Below are 26,725 nucleotides of genomic sequence, written 5' to 3'. Positions count from 1 at the left end.
GATAAAATAAAAAAGTCTGCTGGTCTGTTTATTTTGCTGAAGTGATGATGTGCAATGCATGTGCATGACCACTGCAGCCAATCAGGCAATATGTTTTGATATTAATGGGGTTTCCAGTGCCATAGGATAGATATAGATCGGTGGGGTTATGACTCTCGGTATCCTTAACAATCAGCTGTTTAAAGGGTCCACAGTCCCTTCAACAGGTGATTGGGGCGGGGGGTGTCCGCATTTGGACCATCACCAATCTCATACTGATGGCCTATCCTATGGAAAACCCATCAATTTGAAAGAACAGAAAAAAAATCCTTTCATTTTATTTTCAACCAATGAGCATGTCCTTACCTCTTAAATAGATTAGTGTTTGTGGTATTATCATATTCTATAAACCATTTTCCACAAGTAAATTGACTTTTGGTTTGGGAATTTTTTATTTTTTGGCATATAATTATGGTTCAATACCTGTAGCTGATAGATACCTCATAAAACCTGTACCCAACCAACATCTTGAAATGCCTGAAATTTTATGTGGGGCAAAAAGGATTCAGTAGAATAGCTAGTACACGACAGAGAACCTGGAATTCTGGCTATACTCATACATCTCTTCACTGTCAAGATGACTAACACACTGCAAAGTCTTTAAACAGGCTGATATACAATTCTTTGTGAATCTTCCACTTGATCAGCAGGGACACATTGCATACAAAAAAAAAGCTTTCTGCTCTCTGCCTGAGAAGATGTAATGCCACAGCTACTTAGCATCATATGGAAGGGCCTCCTAAAGCACTTCTAGCAAGACACAGAATTGCTTCAAATATGATATATATGGTTATACGCTTTTTTTTATACTATGTTCATATACCTCAGTATCTCCAGATTTAGTCCTTTCTGGTGGACTTACAGCTTTTTTATTTCAATGCATCAACACATTAGCATATTAAGCAGCAATGCTAGAACTGTCAGGTTGTGCTGTTGTTTTTTTTGTTTTGTTTTTTGTTACACCCGAAAGCACAGAAATTTATTAATCACATGATTCTAATAGGAGTTGAATGTTAAAGGGGTTTTCTGAAGTTAAAAAAATATATACTAACAGTAGAAAATGTGATCAATTCTACCAAAGTTCACAAAATATTCAGCAAATGAGCTTTCCTCCCAAAGTAACGTTTTTCCTTTGAGGAAAGCTAATTTGCATATCTTTTCCCCAGAAACCCAAGGAGCATTGCCTGCCTACAATACTTCTTACAGTATGTTCTCATCTACCAGGCGCTCTTCATAAGGAGAAATAGTATTCCCAGAAAGGGAAAAATTACCCCCAGATCCTGACCAAGGCCTCTCAGCTAGCAAAGAAGGTTTTCTCTGCTCTGCACTGAAGTGGGACAACCTAAGTTATACTCCAAAACCTGTTTAAAAGGCTAACCACTGACCTACTGGATTGATACCTAACATCTGGTGGCATGAGAGGCTTTCTGTTCCTTTTGGAAGAAAGCCAATTTGCATAGCCAGAGAAGGATTGTCTTACTTTAAGACTCCTCATGCGGGTGAATATTTCGCTCTCTGGTAAAAATCAATTTGTATCTGAATTTCTTTGCCTGCTAATTCAGAAAAAAAATTATTACATTAATTTTAAGAAATGTGTTCATCCTTATTGCAGGGCCAATGCTCTGTTTACTTGTCCTGCAGTGAGTTCACATACATCTATGTTCTCACTGCAGCCAAGTACTCAACTCAGTGTTCATACTTCATACATGAAAACATCATCTCTGAGGCCAATGAATAGCTCCAGATGTCATGTGTATGTACAGCACATCATTGCTGCAGCAAAGTAAACAAAGGCTGGTGACAACCATCAAAGCGTCCATGCTGCTCAATGAGGGATATATCCATATTTAAGTAATGAATATTTCTTTTTTTTTTATTTTACCACATTTCATATTGTTAGGATATTCTTTTTTTTTACATTTCCAGAAAACCACTGATAATATAATACCATTTCTGTACAGGACTGGGGAATATGTTGGTCATGTATAAGCAGTGACAGCATCTGCACTACACTAATCTTGTCAGAAGCTAGGGTCACAAGACTTGGGGTTCAATGATGGATAGGTAAATATGCAAAACAAAATGCCAAAAAAAGCATGCAAAAGGAAAGGTGGAGGCTAAAGGGGGGGGGGGGGAGTGTTTGCCCAGCTATAAAGCAAATGAAAAATTGTGGGTACAGTATACAAAAATGTCATAGTCTACTGAGAACATGGTGCTAAGGATCTACATATGCCTTTGTCTACTCGGCAATTATTTTGCCCTTATTGTATTAGTGTCAAAGCTGAATAATGGTCAGCCGATGGGGAACATACCCTACCTTGATTATTTGAGTCACAAATCATTGTAGAAAGATCATGATCTGTAGAGTTCATACTGTAAGAAAAAAATGGACACATTAGTGAAATATAACATACCAGGTAAAAATTGTTAACAGTAATACTTTGTTAAGTCTGACTGATAAAATAAAATTGATGTTTCTAGATACAAGAATATTGCTCCTAATCAGTATAGGAGAGATCTCTGCATGGAGAACCAGTATGCCCAGGGGGCTGTGTCAAAGGTTTATTATTGAACCAACCAATACCCTGTTCTGTCCGGACGAGGGGCAATAACTCATGCTAAATATTTTACTGTCTACAGACTGGTGTCTGGGGTTTTGCTGATATCCCTAGTCATATTTTAGAGAAAACACTAAAATAACATAAAAAACACTAATACATTTAATCCATACTGCATACACAGTTATGTCTACAAGGTGCTCCCCAAACTGCTGCCATAAGAAGTTTAAGAGAGATCTTGCAGATAAAGAGATTTCTCCTTCCTTGAGTCCTATCTTCAGCTACAAAATGGCTAGGTGCACATGTGTCAGCACTATGAGGATAAGTATAGTGGCCCCAGCAGTAATAATGTCACCCATAGTGGCCACCAGTAGTAATAATGCCCCCATAGTGGCCCCCAGTATTAATAATGTCCCCCAAAGTGGTCCTTAGCTGTAATGTTCCAAATGTTTTCCATTCAAGAACTATGGCGACCACAGTGCTCCTGGGAACTTTCAGTGGAACACATTTTTTTTTTTTAACTCTTCTCCAAATCTGTGCTTCCACTCAATCCTGTCTCTGATCTCAACAGGCAGTTCTTTCCTCCTCATGGCCTGGTTTTTGCTCTGATATGTATGTCCAATCAACTAAATTCACCACAAATGTAGTATAATTAAAGTGTAGAAATAGAAATATCTCAAAGATGACCAATAAAAAGGGGAGACTTCATGTGTCACAGTAAAGGGTCTGAATACTTATACCAGGACGACATTTACATATTTCCTTTTTAATAAATTTGCAAGCATTTCTAAAATTCTATTTTACTTTCTTAATATGGAGTAATTATTGCAGATTGATGGGGGAAACATTTTTTTATTTTTTTATTTTAGCCACAACATACCAAAATGTGAAAAAAGTGTCTGACTTTCCAAATGCACTGTATCTTTATATCAATACCATCTCAATATCCCTAATATTTGGTACCTCATGAACCATTTACCTCTTTCACCTATCTAGCTCCCACTTTTATAACAAATTTGTACAGTCTAGTGAAAACATTTTGACAACAAAAGTAATTAACATTATAAATGCTTCCAATACATTGCCTGATGATACAGAAAGATATACTGTACCACTTTCTATGGCTTCTACAGTGCCTAGACACATGTCATCCAATAGTATATAGTGTCTGATTCTCTTGCCTTATACTTCAGTTGTAAGAAATAGATTTTTTGTTGAAAATAGAGCATAGTGAAAGGCACTGGCTGTAAAGTTAGCGTCAATGGATTTGTTTTTCACACGACTTTGGGTTCCCGTTATAGTAAGAGCTATTATTGTGCTAGAACTTGGGTCCGCTGAAATGGCATCCCTCATATTACCAGTATGCTGGTCACTTCTTGTTATTCTTATATGACAAGGGAAATGTTACAGAGACAACAGCACAGATACATATTAAATAAATAATAAATAATATGAAGCATTCTTTCACACCAGATAGTTACATCTGTCATGTCTTGCCCTACACGAAATATCTGATTTGGGATTTGATTTATAACTCCCATGGCGAGAGGCGGCCTTTTCTCTTTGTTCATAAAATGCACATTTCTAATCCTTTTATTGATGCATATAGGAGATACTATCTGAACGACTGATGAACAATTCCCCGTAGGACTGGATTTACTCACAGATGCTATAGTTTACCTTATCTCACAAACGTACAAAAAGGAGATTACCTATGACAGATCAAGCAATAATAACAATTGCAGCGGAAGCACAGTGCCGATTAGAATGTTTTATTAAGTTGATGGCAAGATTCAGCAAACACATCATTCACTGTGTTAAGATTTGTCCTTTCACAGTAAACAAAATCGAGTGTAGTTATAAAAATAAAAACTCACTAAAAAAAGTGGCCTAAACGGATGGAAATGCTCCAAACCCAGACACTGTAGCGTGTCTATAACCGGGGGAGCAATTCCTCCCCATGCGGAGTGTCTAGGTTTGGAGCATTTCCACCTGTTTAGGCTTTTTTCAGTGAGTTTTTGTCTTTATGTGTATGGAATGTGCCACTTCATTTTGTTGGTAACGGTCTTTTGCACCTGGTGGCTTCTGTGTCACATGGTCTGTTGTGGGTACGGCTCACAGCTTTATCCTACCTCACAGTGCATTGGTGATACCACTATGGAGGCATGTGAGAGCCTGGCTGTGAGTTGGTTTCTAGCACTGCTCAGACACTGTTCATACACCACGGGCAGTTGAGTGGTAGGACCCCATGCTTGCTAAGACACCGTGACGTGGTGCATGGGGAGCTCCGATATTTTCCTGATATTGGCAAAGTTCTCAGCTTTTAACATCGGATGAGGAATTAGCTAGTATTGTCAGTTGTGTATCACTTTGGTGCATTTTTTGCAGTGATTAGTTATACAAATACCCTTAAAAGGAACCTGTCATCAACTTTATGCTGCCCATGCTAACAGCAGAATAAAGTTGAGACAAGTGAGTTGATTTATTGCAGACTGGGCCTGGAAAAGAGTCATGGTCACCTGAGAAGAGTCATGGTTTTTCATAAATTCCTGCTCTCCCGCCTACCTGCTGATGACTGACAGTCTTCTACCTAGTCTTCTCCCTTTCTCTCTAGGAGACAACTGCCAATCATCAGCAGATGGGTGACAGTGCAGGAGATTAGGAATAACCATGACTCTTCTCAGTTAGATTTGACTCTTTTCAAGGTCTGTGCTGCAATGATTATGATGCTGGTTCTCAGCAACCACTTACGTTTAGCTCATGAGTGACACACCGCTGAAATCAGCATTTCTGTCACTATTTTATGCTACCCTCAGTGAGGTCAGCATAAAGTTGTTGACAGGTTCCCTTTAAAGGCTATGTACACCTTTGGGGGCAATTGTTTTATTATTGCATTGAACTCATTCTGAGCTAAAATAATTTTTTTAATTAGTCTTTATAAAAAATATGGCATCCTATTTTCTGTACATAGTTGAGATGCTGTAGTAGCAGCTTGTGGATTTTCTGTCTTCTGAGGAGCAGACGGACTCCTTATCTCTGTGACTTATGAACTCTCAATATAGCTCAGTTCTCATCTTACTGATAAGATTGTGGCTTAAATAAGTTTGTATGGCCTATTAGTAGTTTAGAGATAAGGTTTATTAGATGACCTGCACAAAGTGAAAGACAAAGTACCAATCACACAGCTAGAAAAACAGTTAACCCTTTGTAACAGAACAGCTCAATAGTTTTAATAAAGGACAATTGTAAAAAGGATTTTTAGCCAAAAATGAGTAACATGCAATCATAAAAAAAATTGCCTCAGAAGGTGTAAATAGCCTTTAAAGGGGTTTTCTGAGATTTACATATCAATTGCCTATCTTCAGGAAATCACAGGAACAATAGACATGTTATTGATATGCAAATGATAGAAACAATGGAAAAAAATATTCAAAACATCTTGACTTATTTAGTATTAAGTATGAGCGCCATGTACATAAATACAAGCACTTACTAGTAATGAGGTTATTATTAGTTGCCTGAGGAATGTTCTGCCCCAATGAAAGCGTGGTCAGGATTGACCACGGCATCTGAGGGGTTAAATGTCCACGATCGGTATTACTGCCAGTTGCGGACATCAGCCACGGGTGTCTGCTATAATAAGGAGCGGGCGCCGTCTTTAACCACCTCCCGTCTCGCTAACGTCGAAAGGCGTGATTGCTGCGGCGCTGCCAGGTCACACTAACGCCGATCGGCGTCATCTCGCGTGAGCCGAGATTTCCTGTGAACACGCGCTCACAGGAGCGCGCGTTCACAGGATCGCGTAGTTCACAAGTTCATCTGCAGCCTGCCGGCCGCGATCATTGGCTGTCAGGCTGTGGATTTTTGAAATGACCAATGAAATGGTTATGTCAGACGCTATTTTGAAAATAGCGTCTGATATAACTGCTACCTGCTCCTCTGGTGGTCCCTTTTGCTTGGAACGACCACCAGAGGACACAGGCAGCTCTGTAAGTAGCACCAAATCACCACACTACACATTAGAAATTACCCTGTCATTTATTAACCCCTTATTTAGCACCTGATCACCCATATTAGACTCCCTGATCACCCCCTTGTCCACCCCCCTGTCATTGATCACCCCCCTGTAAGGGTCCCTCATCACTGCCAGGTAGTTAGCTACTTGCTAGGTAGTTTAGCGCCCAGCCCACCGCACCGCAGTCACTGATTAGTCGCTGATTAGCGTCATCGCTGTCGCTAATCAGCACTAGTACTATATAGTATCTGTAAGTGATCAAGACTGATCGCATTCAGATCTATATAAGTACATTAGGGTCACCTTAGGCTCTACAAAACGCAGTGTTCGCCCGATCAGGCCTGATCTTGTGCGCACACTTGCGTTCAGTCCGCCCCAACGCAGTGACATAATTTTTTTTCTGATCACTGCAAAAACACTGTAAAATCGCTGCGCCGCTATAAAGATCACTTTTGAGCTTTTTGGATCTTTATTAGCGATCGCAGCTTTACTTCGCAAGCACTCCTTTTTACTAGGTAGGTTTGCTCTTTTTCCTGGGTAGTCTCAGAGGAATACCCCCTAAATTTAGTGAACCCAAAATGTCAAACAAGGGGTATTCCGCTGAAGAGGCCTACAGGATTCTGGCCGTGATGGATGAAAGCGATGGGGACGCCTCACCCGCTGAATCCAGTGGTTCAGAATATGAACCTGTAGACAGCAGTGGCACTCTAACCCAGTGTTTCCCAACCAGTGTGCCTCCAGATGTTGCAAAACTACAACTCCCAGCATGCCCGGGCAGCCTTTGGCTGTGCGGGCATGCTGGGAGTTGTAGTTTTGCAACAGCTGGAGGCACACTGGTTGGGAAACACTGCTCTAACCACTAGCGAAGATGACGAGGTAGAGGTCCCTGCTACAGTCAGGCGTACCCGATCCCATGTCAGGGTTCTGCATACCCCGCATGATGAGCCTCATTTGCAGCAGAGTGGTGCTAGCGCTGATCTTGTTTATGGTGCGGCATACACCAGCAGCGCAGCACATCCTGGACCTTCTACCAGCACTGCCATATTCCCTGGTGAAGTGGCGAGCACCAGAAGGGCAGTTCCAGCTGGTACGGTGGCACGTGCAATAACTCCCCCGTCGCAGCCACCGCGTTCACAGGCCCGTAGAACCCTTAGTCTCCCAGAGGTGCTGGCAAATCCTAATTGGCACTCCCCTGCTTCCGCCGCACCCGTATTGCCCCCTTTCACCGCCCAGTCTGGAGTTCGCGTGGAGACGGCTCATTTAGGATCGGCCCTTCAGTTTTTTGAGCTGTTCTTCACCGCGGATCTCTATGACATAGTTGTGGCAGAAACCAACCGCTATGCCACACAGTTTATTACCGCCAATCCGGAAACCTTCTATACCCAGCCTTACCGGTGGAAACCAGTCACAGTTTCCGAGTAAAAAATTTTTTTGGGCCTTATCCTCAGCATGGGTCTAACTAAAAAAAATTTATTGCGGTCATATTGGTCTAAAGACCCAATACATTACATGCCCATGTTCTCTGCTGCAATGTCCAGGGCACATTTTGAGGTCATCATGTGCTTTATGCATTTCGCTGACAATAACACCTGTCATCCAAGAGGCCACCCTGCTTATGACCGGCTCCACAAAATTCGGCCCCTCATAGACCATTTGTCATCCAGATTTGCAGATGCGTATACCCCTAACCAAAACATCTGCATAGACGAGTCCCTAGTACATTTTACCGGGCGCCTTGGCATAAAACAGTACATCCCCAGCAAGCGAGCCCGGTATGGGGTCAAACTGTATAAGCTCTGTGAAAGGGCCACAGGCTATACATATCGTTTTAGGGTCTATGAGGGAAAAGACTCAAAACTGGAGCCGGTCGGATGTCCTGACTACCTGGGGAGCAGTGGCAAGATTGTCTGGGACTTGGTGTCACCCTTACTCCACAAGGGGTACCACTTATACGTGGACAATTTTTACTCAAGCGTGGCCCTCTTTCGGCACTTACATCTAGTCGGAATTCAATGCTGTGGCACCGCGCGACCTAGTCGCCGGGGCTTCCCCCCAACGGCTCTTTAGTACCCGACTTGCACGGGGGGAGAGGGCTGCCTTGTGTGACCAAGAACTGCTCGCGGTGAAGTGGAGGGACAAGAGGGACGTTTACCTTCTGTCCACCATTCACGCAGACACGACTGTCCAAATTGAAAGGGCAACTGGAGTCATTGTGAAACCCCTCTCTGTCCACGACTATAACCTTCACATGGGAGGGGTGGACTTCAATGACCAGATGTTGGCTCACTATTTAGTTTCCCGACGCACCAGACGCTGGTATAAGAAGGTGTCTGTATATTTGATTCAATTGGCTGTATATAATAGTTTTGTTCTCTACAGTAAGGCTGGGAGAACAGGATCCTTCCTAAAATTCCAGGAAGAGATCATTTCGGAAATCCTGTATCCAGGAGGGTCCATGCCCCAAGTCCCTGATGTAGTGAGCCGGCTACATGGCAGACACTTCCCGTCTGTCTATCCTGGTACCCCAACTCAACGTTCCCCAAGAAAAAGATGTTGTGTCTGTAGCAGGGGTGGAATAAGGCGTGACACCACCTTTTTTTGTCCTGACTGTCCTGACCAGCCTGCCCTATGCATAGGGGAGTGTTTCCACAAGGTCCACAATTAGTATAGGGATTGCGTGACACAGGACAGGCACACAGGGGTCTTAGGGCCCTTTCACACTGAGCTGCCACAAACCTCTCCTTTCACCTGGGACAAAGTGCATAATGTACTTCGCCACATCTCTGGGCAATTTGCGCTTTGCACATTGTCCCATGGGGAAGGAGAGGTTTGTCCTCTAAAGGTAAAAAAAAAAATTAAATTTAAAAAAATCACAGGTAAGCAAAATAGTTATTGTTCTGTTTCAAAAGTTTATAAAAGTTAATGTTCAGTTCAAATGTTATATAAGGCTAATGTTAATAAATTTATTGCGTTGCGGCCTGGTTTTTTTTTACCTTCTAGGTGGACCAAGCGATCAAGCAGCTGCAGCACTGATGTGCATTCTGACAGAAGCATTGCGCTGCTGTCAGATTACACAAAAGTCGGTGTATGCGGCGCTGCAAGACGAGATTTCTCCTCTGCAGTAAAAAAGATACGTTTGCCGAGGCTTATGAGCTGAGGGACGGTGTTCATATGCTTTGGCAAACATTTTTTATAAAAAAAAAAAAAATCCCGGCAATGATTTATTCATCCACATCGATTGATGTGAATGGAGAAATCGGGTTTGCCAGGGCATACGAGCTAAGTGGGTTTGGATGTTGGGCGGAGCTCCTATGTCCTGGCAGACGCCTTTCCCCTCCTTTTTTTTGGCAGAGATTTTTTCATCCACATTGATCGATGCGAATGAAGAAATCTGTGCCGTTCATTTTTTTTTTAAGCGCAGAGGCTGAAAGGAAAAAAAATAATATCATTACCCGTATGCTCAATATAAGGAGAATAGCAGAAACTCCTAATGCTGGCCATACATGTAATGATTGCGGAGACCCTCAAATGCCAGGGCAGTACAAACACCCCACATATGACCCCATTTTGGAAAGAATACACCCCAAGGTATGAGCTGAGGGGCATATTGAGTCCATAAAAGATTGAAATTTTTGTCCCAAGTTAGCGGAAAAGGAGACTTTGTGAGAAAAAAAAAAAAATAATCAATTTCCGCTAACTTGTGCCAAAAAAAAAAATCTTCTATGAACTCGCTATGCCCCTCATGGAATACCATGGGGTGTCTTCTTTCCAAAATGGGGTCACATGTGGGGTATTTATACTGCCCTGGCATTTTAGGGGCCCTAAAGCGTGAGAAGAAGTCTGGAATCCAAATGTCTAAAAATGCCCTCCTAAAAGGAATTTGGGCCCCTTTGCGCACCTAGGCTGCAAAAAAGTGTCATACATGTCGTATCGCCGTACTCAGGAGAAGTTGGGCAATGTGTTTTGGGGTGTCTTTTTACATATGCCCATGCTGGGTGAGATAAATATCTCTGTCAAATGACAACTTTGTATAAAAAAATGGGAAAAGTTGTCTTTTAGAGAGATATTTCTCTCACCCAGCATGGGTATATGTAAAAAGACACCCAAAAACACATTGCCCAAGTTCTCCTGAGTACGGCGATACCACATGTGTGACACTTTTTTGCAGCCTAAGTGGGCAAAGGGGCCCAAATTCCAAAGAGCACCTTTAGAATTTCACAGGGCATTTTTTACACATTTTGATTTCAAACTACTTCTCACGCATTAGGGCCCCTAAAATGCCAGGGCAGTATAACTACCCCACAAGTGACCCCATTTTGTAAAGAAGACACCCCAAGGTATTCCGTGAGGGGCATGGCGAGTTCCTAGAAAAAAAAAAATTTGGGCACAAGTTAGCGGAAAATGATGTATTTTTTATTTATTTTTTTCTTACAAAGTCTCATATTTCACTAACTTGTGACAAAAAATAAAAACTTCCATGAACTCACTATGCCCATCACGAAATACCTTGGGGTGTCTTCTTTCCAAAATGGGGTCACTTGTGGGGTAGTTATACTGCCCTGGCATTTTAGGGGCCCTAATGCCTGAGAAGTAGTTTGAAATCAAAATGTGTAAAAAATGCCCTGTGAAATCCTAAAGGTGCTCTTAGGAATTTGGGCCCCTTTGCCCACCTAGGCTTCAAAAAAGTGTCACACATGTGGTATTTATACCCATGCTGGGTGAGAAAAATCTCTTTCTAAAAGACAACTTTCCCATTTTTTTATACAAAGTTGTCATTTGACAGAGACATTTATCTCACCCAGCATGGGCATATGTAAAAAGAAACCCCAAAACACATTGCCCAACTTCTCCTGAGCACGGCGATATCACATGTGACACTTTTTTGCAGCCTAGGTGGGCAAAGGGGCCCAAATTCCAAAAAGCACCATTAGGATTTCCCAGGGCATTTTTTACACATTTTGATTTCAAACTACTTTTCACGCATTAGGGCCCGTAAAATGCCAGGGCAGTATAACTACCCCACAAGTGACCCCATTTTGTAAAGAAGACACCCCAAGGTATTCCGTGAGGGGCATGGCGAGTTCCTAGAAAAATAAATTTTTGGGCACAAGTTAGCGGAAAATGATGTATTTTTTATTTATTTTTTTTCTTACAAAGTCTCATATTTCACTAACTTGTGACAAAAAATAAAAACTTCCATGAACTCACTATGCCCATCACGAAATACCTTGGGGTGTCTTCTTTCCAAAATGGGGTCACTTGTGGGGTAGTTATACTGCCCTGGCATTTTAGGGGCCCTAATGCGTGAGAAGTAGTTTGAAATCAAAATGTGTAAAAAATGCCCTGTGAAATCCTAAAGGTGCTCTTAGGAATTTGGGCCCCTTTGCCCACCTAGGCTGCAAAAAAGTGTCACACATGTGGTATTTATACCCATGCTGGGTGAGAAAAATCTCTTTCTAAAAGACAACTTTTCCCATTTTTTTATACAAAGTTGTCATTTGACAGAGACATTTATCTCACCCAGCATGGGCATATGTAAAAAGACACCCCAAAACACATTGCCCAACTTCTCCTGAGCACGGCGATACCACATGTGTGACACTTTTTTGCAGCCTAGGTGGGCAAAGGGGCCCAAATTCCAAAGAGCACCTTTAGGATTTCACAGGGCATTTTTTACACATTTTGATTTCAAACTACTTCTCACGCATTAGGGCTTCTAAAATGCCAGGGCAGTATAACTACCCCACAAGTGACCCCATTTTGGAAAGAAGACACCCCAAGGTATTTTGTGATGGGCATAGTGAGTTCATGGAAATTTTTATTTTTTGTCACAAGTTAGTGGAATATGAGACTTTATAAGAAAAAAAAAAATACATAATTTTCCGCTAACTTGTGCCCAAAAAATTTTTTTTCTAGGAACTCGCCATGCCCCTCACGGAATACCTTTGGGTGTCTTCTTTCCAAAATGGGGTCACTTGTGGGGTATTTATACTATCCTGGCATTCTAGCACCTCAAGAAACATGACAGGTGCTCAGAAAGTCAGAGCTGCTTCAAAATGCGGAAATTCACATTTTTGTACCATAGTTTGTAAACGCTATAACTTTTGGGCAAACCAATAAATATACACTTATTGCATTTTTTTTTTTCAAAGACATGTAGAAAAATAAATTTAGAGAAAAAATTATATAGAAATGTAGTTTTATTTGAAAAATTTTAAAACCGAAAGTGAAAAATGTCATTTTTTTGCAAAAATGGCGGTAAATTTCGATTACGGTAATAACAAAAAAAGTAAAAATGTCAGCAGCAATGAAATACCACCAAATGAAAGCCCTATTAGTGAGAAGAAAAGGAGGTAAAATTCATTTGGGTGGTAAGTTGCATGACTGAGCAAAAAACCGTTAAAGTTGTGGAGTGCCGATTTGTAAAAAAGGGCCTGGTCACTAGGCGGGTATAAACCTGTGGTCCTTAAGTGGTTAAAGACCCGGCCAGCGCCGTACTATTACGGCACTGGGAAGGAAGAGGTTAAAGAGGTTATCCAACTTCAAAAAAAAATAAAAAATAAAAACAGCCCCAAATGTTATAAAATTCAAAAAATACTACTTGCCTTTCTCTCATCCCCCACCGATTCAGGACAGACAGTCCAGTGGTCCCCTGGTCTTTGTTTATGCCCATCGTAACCATTCATTTCTCATGTATGTAACAATATACAGTATATAACCATGTTTACCACTGCATAAGTGAACATTCTCTAGTGCCAAATAATAAGAGAAAAACCAACACTTTCTGACTTCCATGAGCCAAAAGGATATTTTTCAAATCTATTTTTAAACGCCTACTTGGGATAGATTGAACATGAATTATTGCTCTCAATATAACACTTCAAGCAAGTTCATGAAGAACAATGAATTACTCAGAATTACAACTACAATAAAAATTACGATTCCCCAGTTACGGACTATGCTTTTAAAATTCTCAATTCTGTCTTTGCCACACAACACACAATGATGTGTCTATAAATATAATAACTCCTACAAAAACATTCTGTGAATTATGTCTCAATAGATAAAAAGGAAACTCCTGAAGGGGAAATAATCTACTTGATGTAAAATAATTGCTTCAATTAAAGGGGTTGTGCAGTCAGATAAGAAATCACAATTCTCAAAGTGTCTTAATAATACAATTGACATGTTTCAATGTCGCTAAAGGGGTGGTACAGTCAGATAAGAAATTACAGCACAATTAACTAATTATACCCAGCTTTCTATTTGGACTGCAGTTCCCATTCTGCCCTGCGGTCAACACAAGATTCTGACGTACATTGACATCCCGTCTGCCGATCATGTGGTGTCTCTTCCCTGCTGCCCTACTACCTTAGAAGAATCATTCCAGTCATTTGTTCAAACTTCCTGTACGCCTCAGTGCTCCTCCACTCTTACATTTATGAACATTGAGTAGAGTGGAGGTGTGCTGTGGCATACAGATTTCCTGCATTCAGAAATATAGGAAGTTTGAACAAATGCCTGACATGCCTCATCTAAGAGGACAGGGACATCACATGATTGGCAGAAGGGACATCATGCTGTATCAGTTGAACAGCAGGATCTTGCAGTGACGTGAACACAGGGCAGTACGAGGATCACAGTCCATACTTGGGTGCAACTAGTAAGTCATTAATACTGTGATTTCTTTTCGGACTGCACAACCCCTTTTCTGGCATAGAAACATGGATTATATGTTCTATTGCCAGCCATATCAAAACAAAATGCCCTCCTTGTAGTCAAGAATGAAATGTTAATTGTTTGTTTTCCTCAGTTTATGTTTTGAAGGTTTCCCTCAACCCAACAACCCCTTTTTATTTCACATGATCAACTATGCTGGCTTAGGAAACACCTCAGTGATCAACTGTTATATCCAGGTTAAGTTGGGGCATTCACACATGTAGTATTACATGCCAGAAGTACCAAAAGTAATGGAGGCAATATATGGCTATGCTAAACCCTATAAACGCAATAGGGCACATGGGCATGGTCTTCAGGAGACACTTCCTTCAATGTGTAACTATTGTTCCAGTTTCTTTTTAATATAATGTAGGGACATGGATGCTAAACATTTATGTAATATACTTTATTAGGGAAAGATGTTTCATTGTACTAGAAAACAGGGTGTTACACCTGTGTGTAATAAGTCAGCCAGGCAGAGTGATATGTAGAGCATATATACACACGTAGACAAAATTATTGGTATCCTTCTGTTTAAGAAAGAAAAACCCACAATGGTCATTGAAATAATTTGAAACTGACAAAACTAATATATCCGGATGAGCGAATCGACTTCGGATAAAACATCCAAAGTCAATTTGCATAAAACTTTGTTAGAATACTGTACTGAGCGAGCACTCAGTACAGTATTAGAATGTATTGGCTCAGATGAGCCGAAGTTATTACTTTGCAAAGTCTTGAAAGACTTCGGTTAATAACTTCAGAAATTAATTTCTACTCTTAATAACCTTTTACCGAACTTGGTTTTGGTTCCAAGTGGTACCTTGGAACTGAACCCAAATTCGGTAAAAGGTTTTTAACAGTAAAAATTAATTTCTGAAGTTATTACCCGAAGTCTCGAGAGACTTTGCAAAGTAATAACTTTGGCTCATCTGAGCCAATACATTCTAATACTGTATGGAGCCCTGGCTCCGTACAGTATTCTAACACAGTTTCATCTGACGTCGATTCGCTCATCCCTAGTAATAATAAATAAAAATTTACAGAAAATCAGCTAATGAAAATCAGACATTGCTTTTGAATTGTGGTTCAACAAAATAATAAAAAAAAATAAATAAATAATGAAACTGGTCTGGGCAATGATGGTACCCTTAAGGTAATTTTGTTGCAAAACCTTTTGAAGCAATCAAGTAATTTCTCTAACTCTCACTGAGACTTCTGCATCTGTCCATAGGTATTTTGGCCCACTCCTAATGAGCAAACTGCTTCAGCTGTCTCAGGTTTGAAGGGTCCCTTCTCGAGACTGCATGTTTCTGTGTCTTCCACATATGTTCAATAGGATTTAGATCAGGGCTCATAGAAGGCCGCTTCAAAATAGTCAAATGCTTTGCTCTTAGCCATTCTTGGATGTTTTTAGTTGTGCATTTTGGGTCATTATCCGGATGAAGGACCATGACCTGCAAATAAGACCAAGCTTTCTTACACCGGGCATCACATGAATGCCTTGATAGTCTTGAGATCTGATTGTACCCTGCACAGATTCAAGACACCCTGTGCAAGATGCAGCCTCAAAACATAACTGAGCTTCCTCTGTGTTTCACATTAGCTTCAATGTTCAAAAGCAATGTCTGATTTTCATTAGCTGATTAAATCTTTATTTATTATTACTTTTGTCAGTTTCAAGCTATTTTAGTGACCATTGTGGGTGTTTCTTTCTTTAATAGAAGGGTACCACCAATTTTGTTGACAGTCTGGAAGCCTCTGTAAGTTAGGGTACTTTCACACTAGCGTTTTTCTTTTCCGGCACTGAGTTCCGTCAAAAGGGCTCAATGCGCAGACCGAAAAAAAGGTGAAAAAAATTTATGTCGGATCAGTTTTGCCGGATGACACCGGAAAGACGGATCCGGCATTTCAATGCATTTTTCTGACTGATCAGGCATTTTTAAGACTGATCAGGATCCTGATCTGTCTTACTAATACCATCAGTTGGCATACGTTTTGCCGGATCCGGCAGGCAGTTCCAGCGATGGAACTGCTTGCCGGATCACTCTGCCGCAAGTGTGAAAGTACCCTTACACACAGGCATCTTCAGTGCTCAGCAGAAGACTGAAGACTGAAGACAGGTTCTCCTTAGCAACGCTCAGAGATTTGCTATGAAAACTCTTAACACACTGTTTTCTAGTATAAACATATTTCCCTAAAAAAGTTTATTACAAAAGTGTTTAACATCCCTGTCCCAGTATTATATTTAAAATAAACGGAACTGACAGTTACACGTTAAGACCTCATACTCGCATTTTATACGGATGTAGATATTCTGACGTATCTTCTCCAAATGTAATAGTTTTCAGTACCTTTGAGAAATCTACCTTAGGCTACTTTCACACTAGCGTTCGGGGCTCCGCTTGTGAGTTCCGTTTGAAGGCTCTCACAAGCGGCCCCGAACGGATCCGTCCAGTCCTAATGCATTCTGAGTGGAGGCGGATCCGCTCAGAATGCATCAGTTTGGCACCGTTTGTCCTCCGCTCCGCTCAGCAGGCGGACCCCTGAATGCAGCTTGCAGCGTTCGGGTGTCCGCCTGGCCGTGCGGAGGCAAACGGATCCGTCCAGACTTACAATGTAAGTCAATGGGGACGGATCCGTTTGAAGTTGACACAGTATGGCTCAATTTTCAAACGGATCCGTCCCCCATTGACTTTCAATGTAAAGTCAAAACGGATCCGTTTGGATTACCATGAACAAAAAAAAAAAAAAAAAAACACCAGACGGATCCGCACCTACGCAAGTGTGAAAGTAGCCTTAATCTGCCAATGTGGAACTAGTCAACTGCTCTTTTTTCTTCTAAAGATCTATGAACTTGTTTAGTTGGATATATCAGCCTCTGAATGTTAATGCAAGCAGAAATCTTGGAAATGGTGAAGAACTGAAGCACAATAAGGGAAATGTATCATACTTGTAGGCCAAAAAGTCTCAAAAGTTGCATATGATTGCTGGCCCAAATGCTAAATTAGGGGGGTTTTCAGAACAACTCACCACTTTTCCAAAAAGTGAGCAGAGCAAGGCAGGGCGTGGCCATAGCAGGGCTCGGCACAGCCGGTCCAGCACATGTATTATAATCTATGCCAGCATACTGGCCTAGATTATATACACAGACCTGCACTGTTGCATCTGATAAAGGTGGGGGACAGATTGAGACCAGAGTGTAAAATGTCCCCCAATGTATATTAGAAAGTTGCTTAACTGGGTGTTACTAGTTTGGCGTGTCCATACACAATCAGGCCTGTGTCTAATCAGTGCTGACAGTATCACACTGTGCAGAGGCATGTCCCGTTAAAGGGGGTTTCCAGGAATGATTTAACATGGCCGCCATAAACCTGCGAATGTGAGCAGGACTTGTTGCTTCCACTTGCAGAGCTGCCTAGGGGGATGAGGGAGTGGGGCTTCACTACACAATATGCTCTGATACTTGCTTATACTACACATTGGTGCTCGTTCCTGTCAGGCTGCTCAGTTGTGAAAGCCTATGGTAGGCAGGATCACATTATTACCATCTGTCAGCATAGTGTGTAGTGAGGTCCAGCCCCCTCACTTCCTTAGACAGCTCTGCAACTGTTGGCAATCAGTCCAACTCACATTCTAGGACAGGTTGCTGGTGGCTATATTAAATCATTCCCACAGAACCCCTTTAACAAGGGGAATGATAATGCCCACATGTCAATTTATTCATACATTTCCAGGATGATTAACAGAAGAACTGAACAATGTCCAGTAGATGATCTGGAATTATTACTTCTACTCTTACAATTATTTACTAAAGCAGACATATCACAAAAGTGCCAGGTCTTCTTTAAATAGTATGTGCAGTACCTGGAACTTTTTTCATCTTTCAGTTTTGTAATTTCATCTTGAAAAGTGGGAAACTGTAAGTGGTTTGAAGACTCCAACAAAATCACCCTGTAAGAAATGAAATATTTGGTCAGATAAATGAAATGGCATATGTTTTTTCAGAAATCTTCATTTCAACATGAAGTGATGTTCAAAGAATTGCAGATGACATGTTATTTTGACAAAATAATTCTTGGAGGATTTAGCACACGGAACCATTTACAGCTCTAAGTTCAAGATTTAAATATAGTATTTTAATAGGCCATTACATACGATATTTTTCAATTTTGCAGCTGTCAAATGGAGCTATAATGTTCTTAAGCGCCAAGGAAAATGGTTAAAATGCGTAATAATAATCAGATTAGTGGGTGTGTACATCATACCAATGTGAGCGAAATGTTAGAAAATTGTCTCCGGTACAGAATCATTTGAAAGCATAAGCATTAATATAAGGCTTGAGGGAAAGTTATGTTTTCAAAAAGGCCTTTGTGCTTTTTCAATTATAAGTGATACAGAAAGAAATCAATTAAATGCTCCTCTTATCTTTACAGTAATATGGCGATTAAATTTGCAGATATGATAATGCATGAATATGCTAAGTATACATAACCTTAATGGCCACTACAGCATGCAAAATATTTGTAGAAGTGCTACATCATGAAATATTTTCATTACCACTCATTAACGGTTGTTCTCTCGAACAGATTTCAAATGGCTCCTAATGAGCACTAACTGCAAACGTAACACACAGAAAATATAACGCCGATGTTTAGGGAAAGCTTTTAAGACCTCTCAATGTCTTCCATGTAAATGTGAGGAAACAGCAGGTTATTTCTGTGAACAATTGAAGTCATTTATCAAAACTGTCTAAAATAGAAATTGACCGTGTTCTTCATCGCAAGAAGAGATCAGCTTTTATTCCTAAACTGCTCTGGAAAAATAAAAGCTGCACTGTGATTGGTGCGAGGTGTGACAGTCTTGATACATGAGGACCAATGTGTTTTGTAACCAGAAATGTATGTGACAACAGTATTATAGGTTTGTCCTTCAAATTTAGCCTTTGGGATGTCTTTTATGGATTGTCATGTATTATCTATTAATGAAAAACAGAGATTATGCTAGTTTGTAAGATTAGCTTTGTGTGTGTTTTTTGTGTTTGTTTTTATCAGCAGCCATCATCGGTTATGGTTTTATCGCAATATGGTAAAAGGGCATCTGTCAGCAGATTTGTACCTATGACACTGGCTGACCTGTTACATGTGCGCTTGGCAGCGGAAGGCATCTGTGTTGGTCCCATGTTTATTAGGGCTGCGCATCTTCACTCGTCTCACGATTCGATGCGATTACGATTATCAAGTCCACGATTCGATTCGGCGATGCATCACGATGCATCAAGATTATTACCCAAGTCCCCTTGTTTTTCAATTTTACATCAAAAAATTAATTCAATCAGTCAGAAATTGCACAAAAATATTTATTTGTATCTGCTATTTAAACAAATCATACCAAGTTCCCTGCATATCCTATAGCAAAGTCTGAATGAACAAAACAGTGCAGCAGACAACAGTATTTATTTAAAACAGTACTGTCAGTGTCTCTGTAACATTAAACTGTTGTGCTGGCCTGGCTGGTGCAGTTAGTTTATAAGTTTTACAATAGTTTTACCATATAATATATATTATATATTATATAATATTAAACAGTACCTACAAAAAAAGGAGCACTTCAGTTCCTGACTGTAAAACATCACAGTGAGTCAGTGAACCTATAACACAGTCAGTGACTGTGTTATAGGTTCACTCACTGTGATGTTTGCCAGTCAGGAACTGTCTGTCACACAGTGTGTTCAAGTTGTCTGTGTTGCAGAACTTCCTGGTTCACCGTGATTGTTTTGGCAGCAGGAGCAGCACCACCACCAGCACCACCACCACCAGCACCACCAGCACCAGCACCACCAGCACCAGCACCAGCACCAGCACCAGCACCAGCACCACCACCAGCACCACCAGCACCAGCACCAGAACCAGATGGGTAGTACGTCTAGATCAGTGCTATAAGCTCTCAGAGTTGTCACTTTACAGAAAACGTTACCTGCACTGAGCACTCAGCAAGCACTCTACCACGATACATCAACTGAAGCCAAGCCATGCCACCATTAAAGGAAGCTGGAAAATCCTTGACAGAATACATTTTCAACTGAATCTGAAAACCTTGGACAAATCTTTATGGGATCACAAACACACACCACAGAATACCAGAAAAAAAATAAACACACATCCTCCTCACTGAATCATAATGGTAAAGGGCAGGCCACAGGACGGGCAATGTGGCACAGCCACCATAGTCAGACATGATGTCAGAAGGTCGGTGTGTGTTTTTTTGGTTTGTGTGAATGTGTATTTGTGTGATCCAATAAAGATTTACTCCAGGTTTTAAGTTTCAATTTATTCTTTCAATGATTTGCCTTCCTCTGGTGGCTTGGCGGGCGTCAGTTGTCTTTAATCAAATAAATACACTTTTAGAATATTTGGCTGAGGTTTTAAGTTGAGCCCCCCTAAAAATTGACATTCAAAAGATAGACAGACAGTACATCAAGTTAGAAAATTCAATGGAATGGACACATTTTTGAAGATTGTGTCCGACACAATCTTAAAAAATAATACCATTCTCCCCAGTGCTAGAAATTGAAAAGCTTGTCGTCACACAGTGACTTAACAGAAAATTTTACCTGCACTCTACCACGCATAGTCGCATACATCAACTGAAGCCAAGCCACGCCACCATTAGAGGAAGCTGGAAAATCCTTGACCGAAAAAATTGGCAACTGAATCTGAAAACCTTGGACAAATCTTTATGGGATCACAAACAGTCACCACAGAATACCAAAAAAAAAAGAAAACACACACATGACACTGGATAATGATTGGTAAAGGGCAGGCCACAGCAGGTCAGACAGACAAGCGGGCAATGTGGCACAGCCACAGACAACATGAGGTCAGGTAGGTGTGTTTTTTTTTTTTTTTTTTTTTGGTTCGTGTGATCCAATAAAGATTTACTCCAGGTTTTAAGTTTCAATTTATTCTTTCAAGGATTTGCCTTCCTCTGGTGGCTTGGTGTGCTGCTGCAGTCACTGCGTGCTGCTGTTGTCTGTGTGGCACTGGCGATTGCGGCCTAGCTCGGGTCACTCTCCAGCCCAGTGAGCCCACTCCAGTCTTGTGAGCCAGGTAAGGTCTCCTCGGCTCTCAGACAGCCAGTTTGTGCTCCCATGTGGCATGTGCTGCCTGCCACTGCTGCTCACTGTGTCTGAGTGTGTGGCACTGTCAGGCGGTGGCTGCGGCCTAGCTCGGGTCTCACTCGTCTCCTTCACTCCAGTCCTGCGGTCTCCTCCTCCTCTGTCCCCCCGCAAGACAGCCTGTTTTTTTTCTTTTGTGCACAGCACAGTTAGCCGACCGAGGAGAAAGTTCTGAGCGCTCTTGGGGGTACGAGGACGGGTCCGCTGTGCTCAGTGCTGCTGCATGCACGTCCGTCTCCTCTCCAGTCCTCCTCACGAGTCGACTCACGCGTGCGACACAGGGGGAGGGGGGTGTCACTGTCGTCACGTCAGCGGGAGGCGGGAGGCGGGAAAGAAGGCGCCAAAAAACTTTTTTTTTCCGACTCGGCTCTGCACGGCGGACGCGACGCTGACGTCATCAACATGCATCGATTATTTAAAGCAACCGCATCGATGCAGAATCGCCGGGGGTCGAATCGCGATGCATCGCTGCATCGATTATATTCGACAGCCCTAATGTTTATATGTGCCCCCATTGCTGAGAAAATAATATTTTAATATATGCTAATGCATAAACAGATGTGTCCACCCTGATCTTTCAACAAACTTCATTAACATTCAATATATTGTTGCAACATGCTAGTAAAATACTAGTACTAGTAAAATATCAGGCTGCAATACTCCAACGTCTACTCCAAATGATAGTGGTCTAGTGCATTCCCTGCAGTGATGTCCAGATCCCTTTATAGGGGTTAAAGGGTGAATACCAGGGAACTACCATGATAAGGCCCTTAGGTTTGGCAGTAAGTCAAATATATTGGTTGGCACAATGGTCCCACACCCACTGCTGTAACACCTTGCAATGCTCAGAGAAATTGCAAAAAGTCCAAAAGCTACCTTTAAGACTCCACAAGCTTCAGCATGTTAGGTGCTTAAGTTCAGGACAATACAATTAGAAAAATACTGAATAAGGTTTGCTTATTTGGAATGGTTGCCAGGAGAATGGCTCTTTTTTTCTAAAGAGAACATGACAACATGGTATGCATTTGCAAAACTGCATCTGAACAAAGCACAAAACGTCTGGAACAATGTTCCCTGGACAGAAAAGAGTCTCCAAGGTGGAGATGTTTGGTCCTAAAGTACAAAAACCAAGCACTGTATATTAGGGCAAACACCTTATGCCAACTATCAAGCATGCTGGTAGAAGGGTAATAATTTGGGCTTGCTTTGATCCCCCATTTCGGGAAACCTTTCAGTAATTGAGTCAACCATGATCTTTTCTGTCTACCAAAGTACTCTAGAATCAAATGTGAGGCCATCGAAGCTTGCCTGAAACAGAGTCATGCAACAGGACATTGACTCCAAGCACACCCGCAGATATGGAATAGAATGGCTGAAAAGAGAAGAGTCAAGGTGTTGCAATGGCCCAGTCATAGCCCAGACCTCAACCCAATAAAAATGCTGTGAACCTTAAGATAGCTGTGTATAAAAAAATGACCACAAACCTCATCGAACTGAAGCAACATTGTAAAGAAGAGAGGGCCAAAATTCCTCTTCAACGATGTGAGATCTTACTACTTCAATTCTATACTGTTACTGTATACCAAATATAGACCCTCTATTCATTTATAATAAAGGGGTTTTCCAGGGACATAATGTGCTTAAAAGGCTCAGAGAAGTTGAATAATTTTTTTTAACCCTTTCTGACCTGTTTTCTTTTTTTAATTATCATCCTGAAAATCTTCTTTTATATATGCACAATATAACATTAAATATTATTTTAATATAACTCGGTATGAAAAACTAGTCACTTTTGTCATTTACTTATGAGATATTTTCTTTACTTCCTTATAATAGCACCCTCTGGTGTGTAATCAGTATAGTGATGTGCATGTCCACCTACTGGGTTGTTGTACAAGCTCAATTCCATCCCTCAACACAAGCTATATACACTGTTAGATGCTGTAACAGTTACAGGAGAGAGCTACAGAAGAAAGGGCATGCCCCTGAAAAAAGACACATTCCCTGAGCAGCAACCCTTAAGAGAATCTTAAACAATAAATGGGGAGATCTGGATCTATGTGAGGTACAGGGCTGATTCTAGCTTTGTTACAAAAAAAAATAGCTATACACTATGACTTTCATTTTTAACATTAATCATGGCATAACTGATAAAGTCATAAAGAAAATGATTACTTAAACTTACTGCTGGTTAAAAGGGTTCTCCGGAAATTAAGAAAATAAAAATACTTCAATATTACTTAATTATAAATATATCCCAAATACCTTTCAGGTATGGGCAGCAATCATTAGGAGAAATAAAATGGCCGCCATCCTATTAACACACACAATACCTGTCCTTATCACACAGGAGGACAAATTACTCCACAACACTGAGGTAATCAGCTGTCTCATCCTCTACTCTTCTCTGCTTGTCAGGGATTATGATTGTGAATATAGTTTAATATGATCTTCACCTGAATCTCTGCAGGAATTGAGTTCATGAGAAGACATGAAGTACAGAGAGGAGGGTGGGGGTAATGAGCATCAGCACTTGTATGCAGACTCCATTACCAGAGTCTGTCCTGTCAGTCCTCTCTGTACTTCATGTCTCTTCATGAACTCCATTCCTACAGAGATTCAGCTGAAGGTCTTATCATATGTTTACAGGATCATAATCCCTGACAATCAGAGCAGAGAGGCAGCTCTTTAGCTCAGTGTTCAGAAGTAACTTGTCCTCTTGTGTGATTAGGAAAGATTTTGTGTGCACTAATAGGACGGCGGACATTTTATTTCGCCTGATGATTGCTTCCCAGAAAAAATGAGCCATTATAACTAATGAAAGGTATTTGGGAATATAATTATAATAAAGTAATATTTAAGTATTTTCATTTTCTTAATTCCCGGAGAACCCCTTTAAGGTTGTTCTACAGGTTATTGATTTGTGGGATGTATTTAGTGTTTCACACATGGCTTTCCCATTTTGGCTTAATATTTGTTGAATGAATAACTAAATGGGATCTGTACATGTTCTTCTTCTGAGGTTGTATTTACTTAATTTTAAGCTGTGCTGCTTGAATAGAGCTGTGTCGGGAATGCTGTGCTGCTTGAATAGAGCTGTGTCGGGAATGCCATTGTGCATGGAAAACAATGGAGTGCTGAATCAACCCTGAATCCTTTGATGAGAAGAGGCAGAGGTCTGAACCCCACTTATCATAAAGTGACTGGTACTATGCTAGCACTTAATAAGATGGAAATACCCCTTTAACTGACAAAAATCACCATATAAAACAACCTGTTCCTTATTTTCAAGATTTTTTTTTATAAATTGAGAGTCCGTATCCTACATGTTATTGTGAATCTGCCTAAATGAGATAATTTAGCTTTCATTATTGTGTTTGCTATAATAATATTTCTACAAAAGCTCCTGCTGGCATTTCTCTAGATAATATTTTTGTATCTAATTTACTTCACTACTGGACTGGAAATGGTTGTCATACAGTTCTTAATGTAGAAAAAAAAGAATGATTTATAAAGCTGAATACCATGATTAAATATAAGAAGCATTTCTTTTAACACGCATGGATGAAAGGTAAAACCGGTTGACATTAGAACTTTTTTTTTTCACAATGACTAATTCAACTATTGCAGTTTACTTTATGCTCTCATCTGTTATATCCATAGAGGAATACATATACGTACCTGAATTTTCCATGGCGTTTGTAAGGACTTTCAACGGATAAACAGATCTTTTCCAACTCATAGCATGGAGATTCCTGCTTCAGCTGGACCTTACAGTAAATATAAGAATTCACAAGCAACAGTTTATTATCACTTGTTATGCAACTGTAAAAATATTCTGGATAGGTTATTTGGGACTGTTATCTTGAGAAGACTTTTATAGGCTACAACTTTGTCAACATTTCATTTTCAACAACATATAAGACATAGGACTTAAACAGCACACAGTGATCTTGAGGTTATCATTCCACTCCGTGAAAACTATTTCTAAATGTAAAATGTCATGCAGTTCTCCTTCATCACCTTCTGTTAGTGGCCACAAAGACAGAAGTAGAAGGGCAGCCAAAGAACAACTGTCAAGATACTGAAGTGAGGATAGTTAATCAATGACAAGCTATGACTCCAACTTCCTCTCATCCCCAGATTCATATTACCCTTTTCCTATCTGTAGCACACAATGGATCAGGTGACATTTACTTTGCAAGTCTTCATTTTAATTGGCATATTTCTTAGTTAGTTCATATATTTGTTAGCATATGAATATCTATGTGTATACACAACATTCCATTTTATGTATTGTGGGTGCAAAATGTGATGTAACATATTCTATACTACTTCAATTCTATACTGTCAAGGTATACCAGAATATAGACCCTCTGTTTATTTATACCAAAGGGGTTTTTCAGGGACGTAATGTAGTTACAAAAGGCTAGAAAAGTTGAATAATGCTTTTTTTTTTTTATCCCTTTCTGACCTCTCTGTTTTTTTAAATATTGTCCTGAAAATCTTCTTTTGTATATGCACAGAATAACACTTCTGCATCATAAATGGGTTGTGCCACCATTAAATGTATTTTAATATAATCCAGCTTGAACAAATAGTCACTTTTGTCATTTACTTTGTGTTATGTTTTTATTTTTGTGTATGAGGTACTGTATTTTCTTTGCTTCATTATAATGGCACCCCCTGGTGTGTAATCAATATAGTTATGTGCATGCACACCTACTGAGGTGGTTGACCTAGCTCATTTCCATCCTTCAACACAAGCTAGATATACTGTTAGAAGCTGTAACAGTTACAAGAGTGGGCTACAGCAGAAAGGGCATGCCACATGAAAAAGACACAACTCCTGAGCTGCTGTCCCGAAGAAAATCTAGCTGAGAAATTGGGACAATGAATGGGAAGCTCTGGATGTACTGTATGTGAGGTAAAGGGATCTGTTAGAAAAAAAATAGCCATGTACTCTATGATATCTGATTTTCATTTTTACATCAATCATGGCATAACTTCTAATTTCTGAATACAGGCATGTAAACGCTAATTCATCTTAAAGGCAGTCTGTCACCAACCTGACAGGTTTTAAACCAATCACATAGTTCAGTGGGTCACAAAGACATGACACAGATGTTACCTTTGTTTCGTTTATCAGATCATCCAAATCGCCCAAAAAGTCGTTTTTATGATAAGCTAATGAGCCGTCGCAAATGCCCAGGGGCG

The 26,725-nt window shown here is 40.5% G+C and overlaps 1 protein-coding gene across 1 annotated transcript in view; it reads right to left on the bottom strand.

Moving 5' to 3' along the window:
- Positions 1 to 26,725, bottom strand: part of CFAP47 (cilia and flagella associated protein 47) — a 572,366-nt gene that overhangs the window by 338,028 nt on the left and 207,613 nt on the right. Inside the window, exons 40-42 of the mRNA XM_040424993.1 lie at positions 25,190 to 25,278; positions 18,199 to 18,285; positions 2,357 to 2,412 (exon numbers count right to left, since the gene is read on the bottom strand). Coding sequence (XP_040280927.1) covers positions 2,357 to 2,412; positions 18,199 to 18,285; positions 25,190 to 25,278 — 232 coding nt within the window. The remainder of the gene's footprint in view (positions 1 to 2,356; positions 2,413 to 18,198; positions 18,286 to 25,189; positions 25,279 to 26,725) is intronic.

The sequence above is a fragment of the Bufo bufo genome, chromosome 3, assembly GCF_905171765.1.
Source record: "Bufo bufo chromosome 3, aBufBuf1.1, whole genome shotgun sequence".
NCBI lineage: Eukaryota > Metazoa > Chordata > Amphibia > Anura > Bufonidae > Bufo > Bufo bufo.
The sequence above is the reverse complement of the archived record's forward strand: the minus strand, read 5'-3'. Positions and strand labels throughout refer to the sequence as shown.